This window comes from Urocitellus parryii, chromosome 2, assembly GCF_045843805.1.
Source record: "Urocitellus parryii isolate mUroPar1 chromosome 2, mUroPar1.hap1, whole genome shotgun sequence".
Taxonomy (NCBI): Eukaryota; Metazoa; Chordata; class Mammalia; order Rodentia; family Sciuridae; genus Urocitellus; species Urocitellus parryii.
The window spans coordinates 98,488,414-98,505,482 of record NC_135532.1 but is presented as its reverse complement, the minus strand read 5'-3'; the positions used below and the strand labels follow the sequence as shown (position 1 = coordinate 98,505,482).

General features: G+C 46.5%; 1 protein-coding gene across 1 annotated transcript in view; it reads left to right on the top strand.

The window, feature by feature from the left end:
- Positions 1-17,069, top strand: part of Slco2a1 (solute carrier organic anion transporter family member 2A1) — an 85,191-nt gene that overhangs the window by 26,568 nt on the left and 41,554 nt on the right. The window contains exon 2 of the mRNA XM_026383897.2: positions 13,689-13,826. Coding sequence (XP_026239682.2) covers positions 13,689-13,826 — 138 coding nt within the window. The remainder of the gene's footprint in view (positions 1-13,688; positions 13,827-17,069) is intronic.

Sequence of the window (17,069 nt, the reverse complement as noted above, 5' to 3'; positions counted from 1 at the left end):
GCGTAGGAAACAGCCAGGAGGTCATGGTCATGGGCCACGTGAGAGCGGCGGGGACTGGAGGGTGGTTAGAGGAGGTGGGTATGGCAGCTTGAAGACTTGAAGATAGTAGCACCAAGCAAAGACTGAAATCAGGAGGAGATGATATGGGGGAGCAGTGCCGGTCTGGGGCATGGATGTGAGGGGTGATCGGGAGTCGAAGTTGAAATGTAAGGTACACAGTTTGCTAGGAAGGCATCTTCAGGACACAGCCCAGGACTCCCCGTGAGCAGACGAACAGGACACAGAGTGAAGAGTATGTGGAGACTTGGGCACAGAGCCCCTGTGCCATCAACATCAGGCAGGGAGACAGGAGAAGCCTCTCACGGGATTACTAAGGGGGAACAGTTGGAGCTCACGAGAACACTAGGAAGTCAAGTGACATTACCAATGGCGAGTGTCAAATCCTGTAGAACTCGGGTGAAGCAACTGTTGGAGAACCTACTGGATGCAGCAACTGGCAACATTGCTGAACACAATTTCCCTGGCACTCCTTCTGCTGAACTCTCATGAGCCTGGGTGTGGTGATGGAACAGAGTGATGGGCTGACTTGACATCTGTTGGCTGCTACTACCTACCAAATACAATAGGAGACAATTTTCCAAGCTCCCCTCAGCCTGTTTCTTCCTCTATAAACCCAAAGAGTCATTTGTACCTTTCAGGGCAGGTATGAGGATTGACTATTTCAGCAAGTATTTATTGAGCATTTGTTATGTGCTGATAGCCAGAGGCAGAAGACAGAGTGATCAAGACTGACAAGTGGGGAGGCAGAAATGCACAAGTAAATTAACAAATGCAATGACATGAAGGAAATAAGCGCCATCTTCCAGAGTGTTTCCCGGTGACTGTCACCCAGCTTCTTGAGCCTCAGGGCCCCTCCTTTCCTGGCCAACTTCCTTGGGATCAGCTCTTAAGATCCAAGGCTCTCTAAGACTGTGTCCCCAATCCTCACTTTCTCTCTCTGAAAAACTGGCTTCCCTTTCCTTGAAGGCAGGAAGGGAAGGGCTTCATCTTCAAACCCTTCCAGGATGTGAGCAAAAACATTGACATCCCATCTTGTTAGGAGAACAAAGAGTAGGAAGGATATAAAATAGCAAAGTTTCCATATTCATAGGGTCTGAACATCCTTTTCCTGCCCTGAATGGATTCAAAGCAGATCTCCTCATGAGGCCTCATTTTGTCCTAACAAATTACTCCTGAGCCAACTTCCCCAAAAGACAAGATGGCACTTGCTCTCCATAAAGGAGAGCTTTCTCGACTTACAAAAAAAAAAAAAAAAAAAAAAGACTTCAGGAATTTCTGAAGAAGAATTTGGACACATATTTAGATAACTGCCAGTTGATAATTTTGTTTTAACGTGTTTATTTTTCTGGGAAACCTTGAGCACCACATTTCTAGTTAATCTGGTAAATTCATCTAGTCTCACATGCTTGTGTTTCATCTCTTGCAGAACTTTTAGTTTTTTGCATCTATGACTTCTAAAGCCCAGATCCCAGATCCAAGCCCTCAGGCAATCTCTCACCTTTCGCTCTTCTATTTTATCCTCTCACAAATCTCACTACAAAATCCCAGACACAAGTCCAGCTATCTACCTCATCCACTTGTACCAAAATCCTAGCCCAGAGGTCCTAACAAATCCTGTCTGGCCACTTGCCTCAAACACCAAGCAGAAAAGTAATCAATGCATCCATACTGGGAAGGCAAAGCAAGATCCAGTGTCTCAGCCCTGTCTTCGGGGTGCTGACATGAATTATAGGTTTAAATAAAAGAAGAATTGGGTGAGAACTTGAGAGAGATGCATAATTAAACAATCTTGGTCAAGGGCTGGGGATGTGGCTCAAGCGGTAGCGCGCTCGCCTGGCATGCGTGAGGCCCGGGTTCGATCCTCAGCACCACATACCAACAAAGATGTTGTGTCCGCCGAGAACTAAACAATCTTGGTCAAACTGTGATCTGATGGCTTATTGTCTCCGGTCTGGTTCTGTGAGATGGCTATAGAGACACCCTTGAGAGACGTCTTTATCACTTGAGGGGGATGTTTATCCATCAGGCCTGTGATCTTGGAAGGGGGCAGTTCAGTTCTCCTGAGACACTTACTCCTGCTTGCGGGGAGTCTCATCCTGGGGCGATGTGCCTGCCAGTCTTCCGCTGTTCCTGGAAGACATGGGGTAAGGACTGAAAACGTCTTGGGCCACTCCAGAGTTCTGGAACAGGATGCTATAAATCTTTCTGTAGATCTGACGTCTGTCTTGGAGGGGAATAAAATAGGTTAATTTAGGGCTAATAAACCTTGATTTACTAGTTTTTTTAGATAAACATTCCTTAAGTCATTAACATGTCTACAGGCAGAGCTGAGCAGGGGCCTGACCCAACATTTAATGTAATAAAGAAGACAGATAAAAAATGAAGGCAGAGGTGCCCAGAGCTTTATCCGCTTTCAGTTACTCATAGGACATCTGCAGATCCAGGTAAAGGGTCCCTGCTGTTGGCAAAGGCAGCCCTCTGTAGATTCCTGTCACACGGTCCCACTGCCGCCACGTGTCAGACAGCACACCACTAGGAAAAGAACAAAGCAACCACAGTAGGATTTCTGGTATTATCATGAACTAGAAAGCTTTTCAGATTCTTTTTCATGGCCTACCTTTCAAATGAGATGCCACCATGGAAATGTGCACATATCATTTTCAGATGCTTCTGATCTTTGTCTTCTAAGGATGCCCAGGATCCTGTCTTATCAAAAGATCTTTTTTTTTTTTTTAGTTCATAATAACACAAAATAGACAAATTCAAAATAACAACAGAAGCCACTTACCTATGCAGATTAGGACTTCGGAGTCCATTTTAGTCTTGTCTTTCCTGGTGGTCCTCAAGTGAGATTTTTGTGTAAGCGGAGGATAGGAGGCTAAAAATGGTTGGAAAACCCTGCTTGGGTCCCATTGAGTCAGGACTCGGCTCAGAGAGATGCCATTGGCTGGGGTCCCCCAGGCAATGCAAAAGCTGGGAAGAGTGTCCCTCTTGGACTTGGCTTACTGGGCCTGCTGTATTTTCCTGTGGCCTTCGCTAAGGCCAGACACACCTGTCCTTCCAGAAGCTGTTCTCCAGGGCCTTCAAGGGTGGCTTTTCTAAAGGCCTATCAGGGAGCCCTGTCAGACCACAAAGTCCCTCTGGGATAGTAGAGGCTGGCAAAAAGGGACTGGAGAGAAAAGGGGTGGGAGAAGATACTAGACCTTGAGAGAACTCCAAGGGACCTGACTCCCCAGGCCCCTGCCAATCTCCCTCCTGGTCCCAGGCCCGGCTCCCCTAAAGGGCTCCTTCCCTCTGAAGCAGCAAGGAGCTTGTGATGGAAATTTATGTGTTTATTTTTAGATTGTCCTGATTTTTCTATTTCTCAGGGCCCACAGAGCCCTGTCTTATCAAAGATCTTTGTCTCGCTTATAATAATACTAATAAAATGCTAAAGATACCTTTTATTATTGCTGCTGTGAACACCACCAACTCTGACCCCAGGATGGCTATTTTGAATCTCTGAACTTTATCTTGTGCAGACATTCTTCCTGCATGGGAACATACTTGATTTCCTGAATTACTTCTTGAAAGAGATATTCCCTGCTGGGGCATTGGACCACAGTTTGGATCCAAAGCCACACCCTGCTGAAGGTATGGAGAAGCAGGCAGGCTGATGGACTGAAGGAGTTTTCCATTCAAGGACACACTGATTCTTTGCTTTACTATCTTTTTCTTTTGGAAGGACAAGGAGTAAGGGGCCCCTCTGTCTCCAGCTCCCAGTTCTTCCAGTTGAGAAGCCCACTCAGCCTCCCGTTTCAAGTGCCTGCCTCTCTGACAACATCGGGAGATAGCTAGGAGTCACTCTTGTGAATTCATTTTTTGTCCTCATTGCATTAGGGACCCTTGAACCCTGAGCCTCACCCCTCAGTTGGTGAAGTGCCAATCATGACTGAGGATGAGCTATGAGAACAGAGACACTGAAAAAAGAGAACTGTAAGTGCAGATGAGCAGACACCCAGAGCCAGTTCCGGCCACCTGATCACTTTGGAAGATTCAGTCAAATAAATGAAGTATTATTTCCAGAGTCTGAGGCCAGAGACCTTTTTCTGGAGGTCCCAACAGATCAGATTCAGCCATCCACCACCTTGAGAATCCAATCAAGAGAGATGCATGGTGTTGAAGCAAGAAAGGGATTTATAATGCCAACAATACTTGGCCAAACTGGGAAGAAGTAAGAGGACCAGTCATTGAAGCCCTGTTTTTGAGATACTGAGACGAGCTTAGGGATTTCACAGGGCGGGTGGGGAGACAAAAGCCAGGGGCCAGAAATATACAGGAATCTACCCCAAAAGTAGCTAGCAGCAGGCCCAAGTGAAGAGTCCATGAGCTTAGCAAAAGTTTCCTTTAAGTCCTTGTTACAGTATCAGGGTACTTGAAAGTAGTAGGGGGAGAGAAAGAATTGGGGTGCACTTTTTGGTTTGGTAGCTTAGTTCATAAGTGCAGATGGTCCCCAATTGAGGAAGATTCAGTGTAACAACTTTTCAAATTTACCATGGTGTGAAAACATACCCATACACTCTTCAATAAATAACAGGAGATATCCAACACTTTAATATAACATAGGCTTTATGTTTGGTGATTTTGCCCATTTGTAGGCTCATGGAAATATTCTAAGCTATGGGATTTAGTAGGTCATGTGGATTAAATGCATTTTTTACCTATGGTGCTTTCAAAGTATGATGTATTTGTCAGAATGTAACCCGTGGGAAGTCAAGAAGCAGCTGTATGTATTTCTCAGAATCTTTTTTTTTTCCTCCTGAAAAAAAAAATGGGGACAGAATAATTTATCTGCTAGGTTAATGTCAGGGAATAGATTAGGTTTATTATTCAAGATGGCGGAATGTCTGTCTCTCCTCATCTCCAGTACCCCCATTATAATGAAAGTACTGAATAAAAATAATTTTAAAAACAGTAACAGAAAAAACTTGAACAAAGAGAGAACATATGGAAGATCTCAAGTCCATGGCAGGATAGGAAGTAGTTATGGGATATTGATGGATGAAGTGGAGGGAAGGGGCAATTTCTCAGGTGCTGGTACCCTACCTACCATGGTAGGCATCTCTGAAGCTAGGCACAGCCCCAGAGAAGGGACAAGTATAGAATCAGCAGTCGTAGTGCAGGACAGCACATTGCCCCCTAGGTAGACTCCAGACACCTTCCCTTCATGATCCCGGGAACTTTCACTAGTGTGGGTACTTCTGTCTAGGAGGGAAGGCCTGTCCCTCTCGATCCCAGCTTGTTGCCACAAAATGAAGAGATCTGATCACAATAAAAATCCAGGACTATTAAAGCTGGGAGCAGTGGGGGAGAAGCAGAGGTACAAGTCTAAGTGAGCTCATTTCTCTTCTCTAGTAGCAAGCGCTCTAAAGTGACAAGTCAAGAAGTTGCACAACAAGTATATTTTGGGATGTGTGGGTGTAATTAACAGAAAAACTAAAACTACAAAAAAAAAAAAAACCCACAGAAGTGATTGTCCCTGAGCTGTGACACTGGTGGTGGGCTGGAGCTGAGTACAGTCCTGCCATGCTAAGCCCTGCTTGACTTTTTGAACATGTGCAGCAAGTATTACACTTATACAAGGTAAATTTAAAAATTAAAAGTGAGAAGAAGAAATGTAAATAGATTTTAATTTCACAGGTGGGACCCAACTGGCTATGGAAAGGAATTCCTAAACGCAAATTGCTGCCCTGGGGTGTCAGCATTGCATGGGAAGCTCTCCTTCCAAAGAGATGTGTTCCTGTCCATCTGGAGTGTAGTCAGCTCTAGGTCTGGGGTGGAGCCAGCTCTGGCTCAGCGAGAAGAGGGACAGATGGTCTCTGAGACCAGATTTTGACTCCTAGAGGTCAACAGAGCTAAAGTGGAAGCAAATGGCATCTCCAATGTCCCCTCTGTCATGTAGAGAGCTGCAGAGTGGCCTTCAACTCAGTCCTGAGTGATCCCTGCATCCTTGTGGATGTGAGAGAAAGTTCTTCTTCTATTCTTTGCCCCCCCTTTCTTCCCTCCTTCCTTCCTTCCCTCCCCCCTCCCTTTGGAAAAGCCGTTCTTTTGGGAAAACAGTTACCATCTAGGGCAAGAAGCAGTTGTTCCCAACTGGGAGGTCACTGGCTGTGTGACAGTCCCATCTCCTGATTCTAAGAGCTTTCCTTCCCCTGCCTGGGCTCCCTCATTGTATGGAATCGCCTCAGTGAAGTCACATCACAGGGGTCAGAAGGAATCAGGTGAACTTTCTAGAGTTTCTAGACTTCCCTGAGATTTGTGTCAACAAAAATCAGAGTTGGCTGACAGCGGAATCAGTCATTGACCAGGTGGTCACTGTACCATGACTGAACTTAAGAATTTCTGTCCAGTGTCCCTGTGACCATGGTGAGATGCCTCTGTGGTCTAATGTGGGTTAGATCCTAGTTCCAATGTTCAGTTAGGAAAAGCCAGTTGTGAGCACGTAGATGGAGAAGAACCGTGTATCAGCTGTACTGTGGCCTTTTCCCATACTCCCTGGCTGTGGTCCTTATGCTTTATTTTTTATGGTCATCTTACATCACTGCAGTTCCACCTCTGCACTCTTCAGTTGGTGTCTCCGCATCTCTTCGGCCGTCCTTAGCTCTTTGGCACAGGTGGTAAGAGGTCCCCTCTTTATTAGAAGAAAGATCTTCATGGCCACTCCAGTTTCCCTGATTCCTTTCTCTCCACACTCCCTCTCTGGGCTTGTTAGAATTAGAGGGAGGATGGGGCTGTGAGCGTGACCTTCGCATTTAGACATCTGAGAGGGTCAGTCCCACTCCACCCTATAAAAATGTTGTTGCCCCAGTATGAGATTTCTCTGCCAGCTTCCTTCTACAAGATGTGCCTTAAGCGACATGTTAATTTTAACACGCACGCATGCGTGCACACACACACACCCCTCATGTAAACTTGGATGTTTAAATTAGCACTCACACACTAACCTAGATATTTACACGGGTCTTGAACCTTTCAAAGTAGGCCCCTTGAACAAACAAGCTTACTCCAATGACGTTGCCAATGTTCATAACTTAAAAAAAAATGTTTGTGGAATTCATACAAAGCGTCAGAAGATTAAATACCTTTGTGGTTACAAATTGTGTTTTGAAAGAGTCTTTCTTCAGTCAATATCATTGAGGTTTCATTTGTATATAATAAAATGCATAGGCTTTATTTTTTCATTTTCTAAAATTGCTTTTATTTTTTAAATACATGACAGCAGAATGCATCGGAATTCTTATTACACATACAGAACACAATTTTTTATATCTCTGTATATAAAGTAAGTTTGAGTTTGGGTGAGTGTAAACTATACCTATGTAAATGTCACCATTATAAAAATATAGATTATTCCCTCCACACCAGAAAGTTCCTTGGGCCAGTTGCAATTCTTCAACCTTTTATTTTGAGTTAGAAATATCCAAAAGTGATTTAGGATTGAACCAAGTTAAGTGTGTTGGGGATAAAACTGGCAAATGCTCTTCTGTGCCTTGGGAATTATGTGGCTTATGGAATGAAGCTGCGTCATAGGGGACATTTTTAAATGATGGAGGACAGATCCTTGACAATCTGAGCCTCGCAGGTGGCTTTTCTGATGGCTAAGTCCTGTGAGTGTGGTCAACAGAATACTCTAAAACGCTTGCCCACTTGAGAAAGACTGAACCCCCATCATGAACCAGTACTGCTCCAAACACTGGGAATTTTTTGTCCTAAGAAGCACCTGCCATCTTTCCTCCATGAAGTCAATATGCCGGTGGGGGCCAGAGGTGGATAAAGGAGAAATCAAATGCATGATGTAGTCTTAGGAAGCAATAAATGCCCAGAAAAAGAAAGTAGAATGAGGAGATAGAAAATGATAGTGTGCTATTTTAAAGAAGGTAAGGCAGCCCACATAACACACCATTTGTTTTCCTTTTGCAAGGAAATCACAGGCTGGGTTAGGGTTGTGGCTCAGTGGTAGAGCACTTGCCTCACATGTGTGAGGAGGCACTGGGTTCAATTCTCAGCACCTCATATAAATAAATGAATAAAATAAAGTCCATCAACAACTAAAAAGAAAAAGAAAGAAATCACAGGATCCAAATAAGCTACTTCTAAATGGGACATATTATCTTTCCCTAAAGTAAATTCTGCAGAGTTCTAGTATCCATAATACGAGGGGAAGAGTGGTGGTGGTTGGGGGGGTGGGGGTTACATAGTTAAAGAAGTATGGGGAACCTGGGTGTCGTGGCTCATGTCTGTGGTCCTATAAGCCGGGATCTGAAACTCCAAAATCCAAACCATCAAAAATCAGAGCACTGAATTGCCTGAGTGACAGTGTAGGGGAGCTTTTTCTGCTTTCTCCAATCCATCTACATTAATACTTTGAAACCTATGTCCTTGAGGGATGGGTTTTTATCTCTTCTGCCCCATGTTGAGTATTCCTTACTCTTTCTCCGACTGGCCATATAGTGGGTATTTGATTTGAGCAGCCTGGGTCATGGTCCCATGGGCTAATCCACATTACACAGTTTTTGAGGTCAAATGACTGTGACCTTGAAGAGCCCTGGCCAGAAAGTTCTGTTGAACCATCCATCTACTGCTGTCTCATTTCCGGGCATTCCTCCCCCCACCCATAGTCATATATCTGATCTCTGTGTCTATACCTGGGGTCTACATCCTCTCCAGCACCTCTGCTAGGCCACCCATGAAATATGCAGACTTGATAGGGCTGTAGTGACCCACAGTTGGAGATAAGATTGGCCTGTAAGGGGGTTGGGGGTGAGTGGGGAGGAAAGGTGTCAGCTGATTCTTGTTGGAGTCTTCCACCTAGCAGTTTGGGGAATTTCTGTACTTACAGGAAATTTTTAAAATCTATCTTTCAGGAAAAAAATATGAGATAGATATTCTCTTGCACTATCCCCATCTTCCTCTCGTGAGACTGTTGAGGAATCGAGTAGAGATTAGTAACTGCTGTTAATTCATTACTAAACTGGATGGAAGGAGAATGGTCTTTTCTGAGGTCAGTGCTTAGAAACTCGAGTGCTCCAAAACTGATCTCATCTCCACAGAAGCTCTTCTTCCATGGTCCTGTGTCCAGCATAGCTTTGCCTCTTTCTGGCCATCATGATAGAAACTCAATCACCTCTCTTCCTCCACCAGGAATCAGTATCAATTCAGCCTCTGCAGGAGGCCCTGATCTGCCCTCCCTACATGCCCACTGCTCTGGCGAGGCCTTGGATCCAGCCATCATTGTCTTTCCTCTGCTGTTATGATGTTCCTCACTCCTCTGCTGGATGCCACATGTTGAGTCTTCATGTGTCTCTGTGAAGTCAGCAACAGGATGCTTAGGGTTGTCAGAAGCAACCTTGAACTTGTCACACAACTGAGCACTGTGCTGGGTACGGGGGTTCCTGAAAGCCAGGGGGAGCAATCCAGATATCAAAGGGGAAGATAATTCTGCACAGACTGTGAGCAAAGGCACAGTGTGTGTGTGTGCTCTGGGGACCTTTGAGAGTAGAACCTTGATGGTGTCTGAGGAGCAAAGTGGATAGCAGGTGTTGCTGGTCTCCAAAGCTGCCTGCCAAAGCAACCCAAAGCTTAGGGCTTCAGTCAGTGACAGCTCTTGGTTTCCTGGCAACCTACAATAGGTACAGGGCTCAGTGGGGGTAGCTCATTTCTGTTTTAATTGGCATCAGAAACTGGGACTGGAATCATTTGAAGGCTCATTCAGTCATATGTCTGACAGTGAACTCTGACCAAGAGCTGAAATCTTGGCTGGAGTTGTCAGTTGAACACCAACCTGTGGGCTCCCCACAAGTAAGGAAGATGGGGCTTCCTAACAGTGTCTGAGTTCTAAGGATCCTAAGAGAGAATGGGTCATGCATTCTCTACCCATGTTTAGGACCAAGCCTCAGAAGTTACATAGCTCTACTCTGCTTCATTCTCCTCATTAGAAGCAAGTAGGCAGGTGGCTCATACTCAAAGAGACAGAACATATACCCTGCCTCTTTGTGGCATGTCATTGGCATGTTATAAGAGGTGCATGTGGATGGGAGATATTGGTGTGGCCATCTTTGCAAAATATGATCAACCTCAGCAGGGGACAGGACCAAAGAGGTAGGCAGGCAGGGGATTTTTTATTTTTGCTACCAGGGATAGAACCCAGCAGTGCTCAATACTGAACCGCATCCCCAGCCCTTTTTAAAAATTATTTTTATTTTGAGGCAGGGTCTCACTAAGTTGTTTAGGGCCTTGTTAAGTTGCCGAGGCTGGCTTTGAACCTGCAATCCTCCTGCCTCAGCTTCTGGAGTGTCTGGGATTACAGGTGTGGGCCACCACACCTGCTATGGGCATTTGTTTTCATTTACAGGAAGTGGGAGCCAGTGAGACATGTTGATTTGGATGTGACCTGCTCTAATTTTCCCTCGAGAAAGCTCTCCTGGGGTGGTTTGGTGGAAAATTTGGAGGGATCAGACAGGAGGCATGTGAGAGGTATTGCAGTAATCCAGGTGAGACGTAGTGAGGGCCTGAGCCAAGGCATGCACCTGGACATGAGGGGGGAGCTGAATACGACAATCTAAGATACAGAAATCTGGAAATGGAGTGAATGTTAGGGGGATGAAAACCATTGCTCTTGGCAGATATGGTGGCCCACACCTGTAATCCCAGGGACTCTGGAAGCTGAGGCAGGAGGATCCCAGGTTCAAAGCCAACCTCAGCAACTTCACAAGGTCCTAAATGTGTCCAGGAGATTCGTGGGAAGCTGAGTGAAGGTGACGGGAAATGAAGGAAAAAGAGTAGAGGTCTGTGGGGGAAGGCCATGAGTCCATCTGGCAAGTCATTAGTCTGAGGAGTCTAAGAACCCAAGGTGGAGCTGTCCAACAGATAGTAAAGGGACCTGAGTACAGAGCTCTGGGGAAAGTTCTGGAATAAAAACTGAGATTTGAGTGCCATCATTCTAGTGGCAAATGGCATTGCAAAAAGGGTCCATGTCCAGAGAAGGAGACTACAGAGTTTGGGGGACATTAACCTTTAGAGGATGGCCAGAGGAGAAGGACCTGGCAAGGAATTAAAGATCACATTGCCTCTTTCCCAAGTCTTTCCTAGACCAGAGAATTGAATGTGCTTGGTGCCCTGTGCCTGTGGAAAATGATCAGACTAACAAATATCATCACCATCACCACCACCTCTCATCAACACCACCTTCCCATCACCATCACCATCTCCTTAACCTCCCGGCCCTATCACCATCACCTTCACCATCACCTTCACCATCAACTCCTCATCACCATCACCATCACCTTAACTTCCAACATCACCATCACCATCAACTCTTCATCACCATCTCCATCACCATCACCATCACCTTAACCTCCCCTCCCTATCACCATCACCTTCACCATCACCATCATCACCTTCACCTTCACCACCAGCATCACCATCAACTCCACATCACCATCACCTTCACCTTCACCTTTACCACCAGCATCACCATCAACTCCTCATCACCATCACCTTCACATTCACCATCACCATCACCTCCTCATCACCATCACTATCACCTTCACCTTCACCACCAGCATCACCATCAACTCCTCATCACCATCACCTTCACCTTCTCATTCACCACCAGCATCACCTTCTCTTCCCCATCACCATGACCATTGCTTTCATCATGGCTGTCACTCTCCCATTACTACCACCACCACCTCCACTGCTGCAGGACCTAGCCTTGGGTCCTCGTGGAGAAATGCTCATCTTGTTCATTGTGCAACAGGGAAGTCCTAACTTAGAACGCTATGTTTTGGGACAAAGTGCTATCAGAACACTGGTAAGCACAATTTCCTTGTTCCTTTGACAAGAAGTCATTCCCCTGTTTGTGTAGGGTTGGGCTACATGGCAGTTTCTGGACTTCCGTAAGATGATATGTATATATCGTGTCTGGCCTATCATGACTGTTATATGTAACCTGGCACATACCTGCTATGAAAGCCATTCTTGCTGCACAATAAAGCAGATGCTGTTCTCTGAAGCCATTTCCGCAGTGGTTCCTCCACTCCCCTGAGCTCCCCACATTTGATGTTGGAGCATTAAGTGCCTCAGCACTTCACCATCATCAGCATTTGCTATTTTTCCATAATCTGTTCTGGGGTTCTTGTCTCTCCTTTTGCCCACAGTTGCAGCTCCTGTAGGTTATGGGTTTTCTTTCTGCTTTTCACTTTCTAATCCTCTACACATCACCCTCTGTACAGATAGTCAGAGCCAGGACTTGTCCTCTAGTCCAGTGATTGTAACACATGTTGCAACAATCATAATGACACTCCACCCTTCCCTGGAGCGAAAGCATGAGCCAGAAGGGTACCTTCCACTGACCACTTAGGAACTGAGACTCCTGGCCTAGAACCCATTCATGTCTGACCCAATAGCTGAGAACCCAGGAGGGCCTGGACTGTTAGAAATACTGGGTGTTATGAGAAATCAGACACATACTTGGAAGTAGCTCGGCAAGGCAAAATTTACTTCTGCAGATGGGTGGGCTACTGAACAAAGTCTGGCAAGCAAACACCTGCTTTTATCTATAACACAGCACTGCCCCTTGCTGTGATAGGAGAGATGCAGGGTTCCAATCTAAGAGATTGGCTAATTTTAAAATTGGGGAAGGCAAAGGGAAGGGTTATAGTTACAACTGGATAAAGGCTTGGAAGCTCAAAATGGCTAGTTGGGTTATTTAAAGAAATCTATAGGCCATGGTGCTATTGTGTAACTTTCCATTCTGATCTATTTCCCCTCTGGCTGCCTTTCTTACATCCCAATTTTACATTTAAGGATAAATACTATATTCTGATAATGGACCACCAGAGTTTCTAAGTCTTAGCCTGGAGCTAAGAATGCCCTCAAACCCTTCGCCCACCTGCCTGATTTACATCTGTCCCCAGGAACCATGGAATTCACATTTACTCAGTACTTACAGGACAAGGTACATGGGATGCAATGGGATACAGTGACAAATGGCCTCAGTCCCTTCCCTAAGACCTTGATCATCCTTCCAGAAAGGAACAACTACAATCATAGATACCCCAATAAGGGGCCAAGATAGGCCTAACAAGAAGCCATAACATGCTTGGTGAGGATGTGAAGGGACAGTCATTCAAACTGTCATTCAATCTTATTGAAGATGTTAGAGGTGGTCCTTGGAGACTGGGTATTGGGGATGGAGGACAGGTCAGGAGAAGTGGATCTGGAATTTGTACATGCTCCTGGGAGTGAGCTGAATTAGATGGGGTTGGGGGGTGCGGCTTTAGCCCTCACAGGGCACAGGAGGAAGTCAGCCCGGCAGCCCATGGGGCATTGGGGACAACTCAAGGTGGTGAATGCCCTAGATTTCAGGCTGATAAGTCGGGCCTTTCCCTGGAGGATGCCTTTCCTGTGGAGCGAGATATGCTATAGTGATGGAGGCATTTCACCCTCAGGACCACCCTATGAACTAAATATCCCCGTGTAACAGACGTGGAAACAGAGGCCTGCCTACCGGGCCTGGAAGGCTGGGGGGGGTGCCAGGCCTCTCTGTGTGCAGGCCTCACGGGCCCTTCGTTGTCTGCTCCCCACAGGTGTTCGTGCTCTGCCACGGCCTCCTGCAGCTCTGCCAGCTCCTGTACAGTGCCTACTTCAAGAGCAGCCTCACCACCATTGAGAAGCGCTTTGGACTCTCCAGTTCTTCCTCGGGTCTCATTTCCAGTTTGAACGAGGTGAGCAGGAGATACCGGGCCATCAGCTCCCCCTTGTACACCCCCCTGATCACAGGAAGCAGGAGGAGCAGAATAGGGGATTGGGGACCGAGGGCTGGAGGCTGGGGGTGCACCTAGGGCTCAGGCCTCTCTCTGTATCAGGACACAGAAGGTACCCGCCTAAAGTTGGCCTTTGACTTGGATAATACCCTGGCATGTGTTGGCCTCACTCATGACAGACAGCAAGGAAGACAAGTCTCTGACATTTGTGTCACCACAGTCCTATCTGCCCCTTGGCACTGGCACATAGTGATTGAATAGCCCACAGGCCTCTTTATTACTGAGTCTGGACCCTGCCTCTGGATCCTTCTCGGCACAGTGTTCTAGTTTCCCAACACCCCTCTACTAATCAGAACCAGAGCTGGCACGGAAGGCAGATTCTCTTTTCCAGCTCAGTCCCCAAAACTGGCCAATCTATCATCTGCCATGGCTGTTTTCACCCATATTGTCCCTGAGCTTGGAAGAAAAGTGTGGGTCCAGGAACAATTAGGTTTTCAAGGGGCAGGGAGTAGCTGGCTGGGATACAATACAGGGTCTGTTTAAGACAGCAGGCTGGTGAGGCACGTTAGGGTGTCATATTGCCCCAGAGCTATCATTCATTCAATCCAGATGAAAATGTCTTAACCACTAAATCTCCCCTTCCCCAAACTGCAAGAATCTGACTTCACGTCATGCCCATGGGTACAACTCGAAACAAATACCACCAAAGTATTTGTTGTAAAGAGTTCATTCTTCAGACCTACTGTGTGTGTCTGTGTGTGTCCATATGTCTAAGTATTGTGTGTCGCTGTGTGTGTGTACTTGTGTATGTCTGTTATTTCTGTATATATTTGTGTCTCTGTGTGTCAGTATTTGTGTGTGACTATTCAAGTATCTGTGTGTATATTTGTGTGTGTGACTATATATACACAGATACTTGAATAGTCACATACAAATACTGTGTGCGACTGTATGTCTATGTGTATCTATATCTAGTCTCTGTGTGTGACTGTATATGTCTAGTGTATCTATATCTATGGGTGTCTGAGGATTTATGTATAACTGTTTGTCTATTTGTGCATGACAGTGTGTATGATTGTGTGTATGTCTACATCTGTGTCTGGAAGTCATGATTTATGTGTGGGACTGTGTGTATCTGTATTTGTATGTTTTCGTGTCTTGTGTGTGACTGTGTGTCTGTGTGTCTATTTGTGTGTGATTGTGTGTATCTGTGTATCTGTGAGTAACTGGGGATTTGTGTGGGACTATGTGTATGGCTGTGTATTTGTGTGTGTGTGTCCTGTGTGTGCCCACATCTGTGGGTTCTGAGGATTTGTGTGTGACTAGGTGTGTGTCTTTGTGCAGGTTTGAGGCCTGGGGGGTGTGAGAAGAAGCCCACCTGGTACAGGGGACGGGGAGGCCATCTGTGCTGTGACCTGTGTGGTCTGTATGAGGCTTCAGGATGCAGCTCACAGCCTCATCAACCTTCTTGGGGCAGACGTGAAGTGAAGGGGCATTGGCTGGGCATGAAGTTCAGGGGCAATAGGAGGAGCTCCTTCAACAAGAGCCATGGGAGTCTTGGCGCTGGGAAGCGGCGGCTCTTCCTGTGTCCTCTACCAGCCAGGGCTGTGGAACCCAGGTGAACAGGAGCCCAGAGCCCCCTGCCCTCAACGCCTGTCACTAGAGTTGTGGGGGCCCTTGGGCTTGAGACACGGCAGAGCAGGATGTGCTACGAATGGGCTTTGTGACAGCTCTAGGTGGCCTCCCAGCTCCTCTTGGAGCTGTCCCAGGGGCACTCCAGGGCTGGGGGCTGAGGCTTGAGGCCCTCTTCTTGGCATGCACAGCTGCAATTTCAGGAATTTTCTAGAAGGGAAGAGTACTTCTTTCAAAGGGACTGTGCTGCTGAAGATGAGTTTGACAGCAAGGTCCTAAGCCAGCATCAGCCATAACACTTGAGGAGGTGTGCCCCGGGAGAGGCCAGAGGACTTGTGCTGCCTGGTGGCCACCACTTGTCCGTTCTCCCTGGATCCTCTTTGGGGCCTTCGCCCACTCTCACACAGGCCTTTTCAAGTCAGCTCAGTTAGCATAGCCAAAATGGCCTGACAATTGCATATTCTATGGAAAACGATGGGGAAGCAAGAAGCAAAGACAGGACATCCAAGAAGCCAAGAATAAAGCGCTTTTTCCAGAGGCCGGTTTCAGAATGTTCTAGAACTCCTCCCCCCTGCAGGGGCTGGAGCAGCTTCTGCTGAGGCTGCCTCCTCATGCACCTTCACATCCTCCTCTGGGTATCACAGCCTTGTACTCTTGGCTGTGCTATAAGCTCCACACAGCGCATCCTCATCTTAAGGAGCCTTCACTGGCTCAACTCATATTAATGGGCACCAACTGTGTGTCAAACCCCATGTTGGGAGGTAGGAATGAACAGAGAGACAAAAATCAAAAGATTAATGGAATCTCTAGTTACAAAGATAAAGCATCTGGTAGATAAGATTATTATAAGTGAAGAAAAATCGTTGAGGCCAGGTGCTGTGGCTCATGCCTGTAATCCCAGCACCTCAGGAGGCTGAGGTCGGAGGATCTCGAGTTCACAGCCAGCTTCAGCAACTCAGCAAGGCCCTAAGCAACACAGTGAGACCCTGGCTCTAAATAAAATACAAAATGGTGCTGGGGATGTGGCTCAGTGGTTGAGCACCCCTGAATTCAATCCCTGGTACCCTCTCCCCCCAAAAAAAGATAGTTGTGGGATCAAAGTCGTGGGTAAGAGAGGGGGCTAGGGCAGACAGCACTTGTCCCACAAGAAGCCAACGACGCTAATGAAGCCTGGACACTTTAAAGGCAGGCCTAGTTCAAGCCACTTCCTGACCTCGTTATGGTAGGCCTGGTATGAATATCCTTCTGTCATTAGTATGATGAGAGTTGTTGTGTGGTTACATGAGCTAATGCTTGCCGCTCGGTTGTCATTCTGTCTACCAAAGTCCTTGGCTCCTTTTGTTAGATCCTGATTGGGTGTTTAGTTGGGGAACACGTACTTTTCCTAGGAGTCAATCAGAATTGGAGACTCACTTAGATTTTGCCCCAAAAGATTGGTCCTATGATGGTTGATGTTTAGCCTGGGGCTCTTGGTGTCTTCGGAGAATGACTTCCCTAGTGCTGGTCTGGGAGGCGGAGGCTGGGATGGGTTTTGGACAAAAGGGAAAACTGAGGCTGCACATGTGTGGCTGG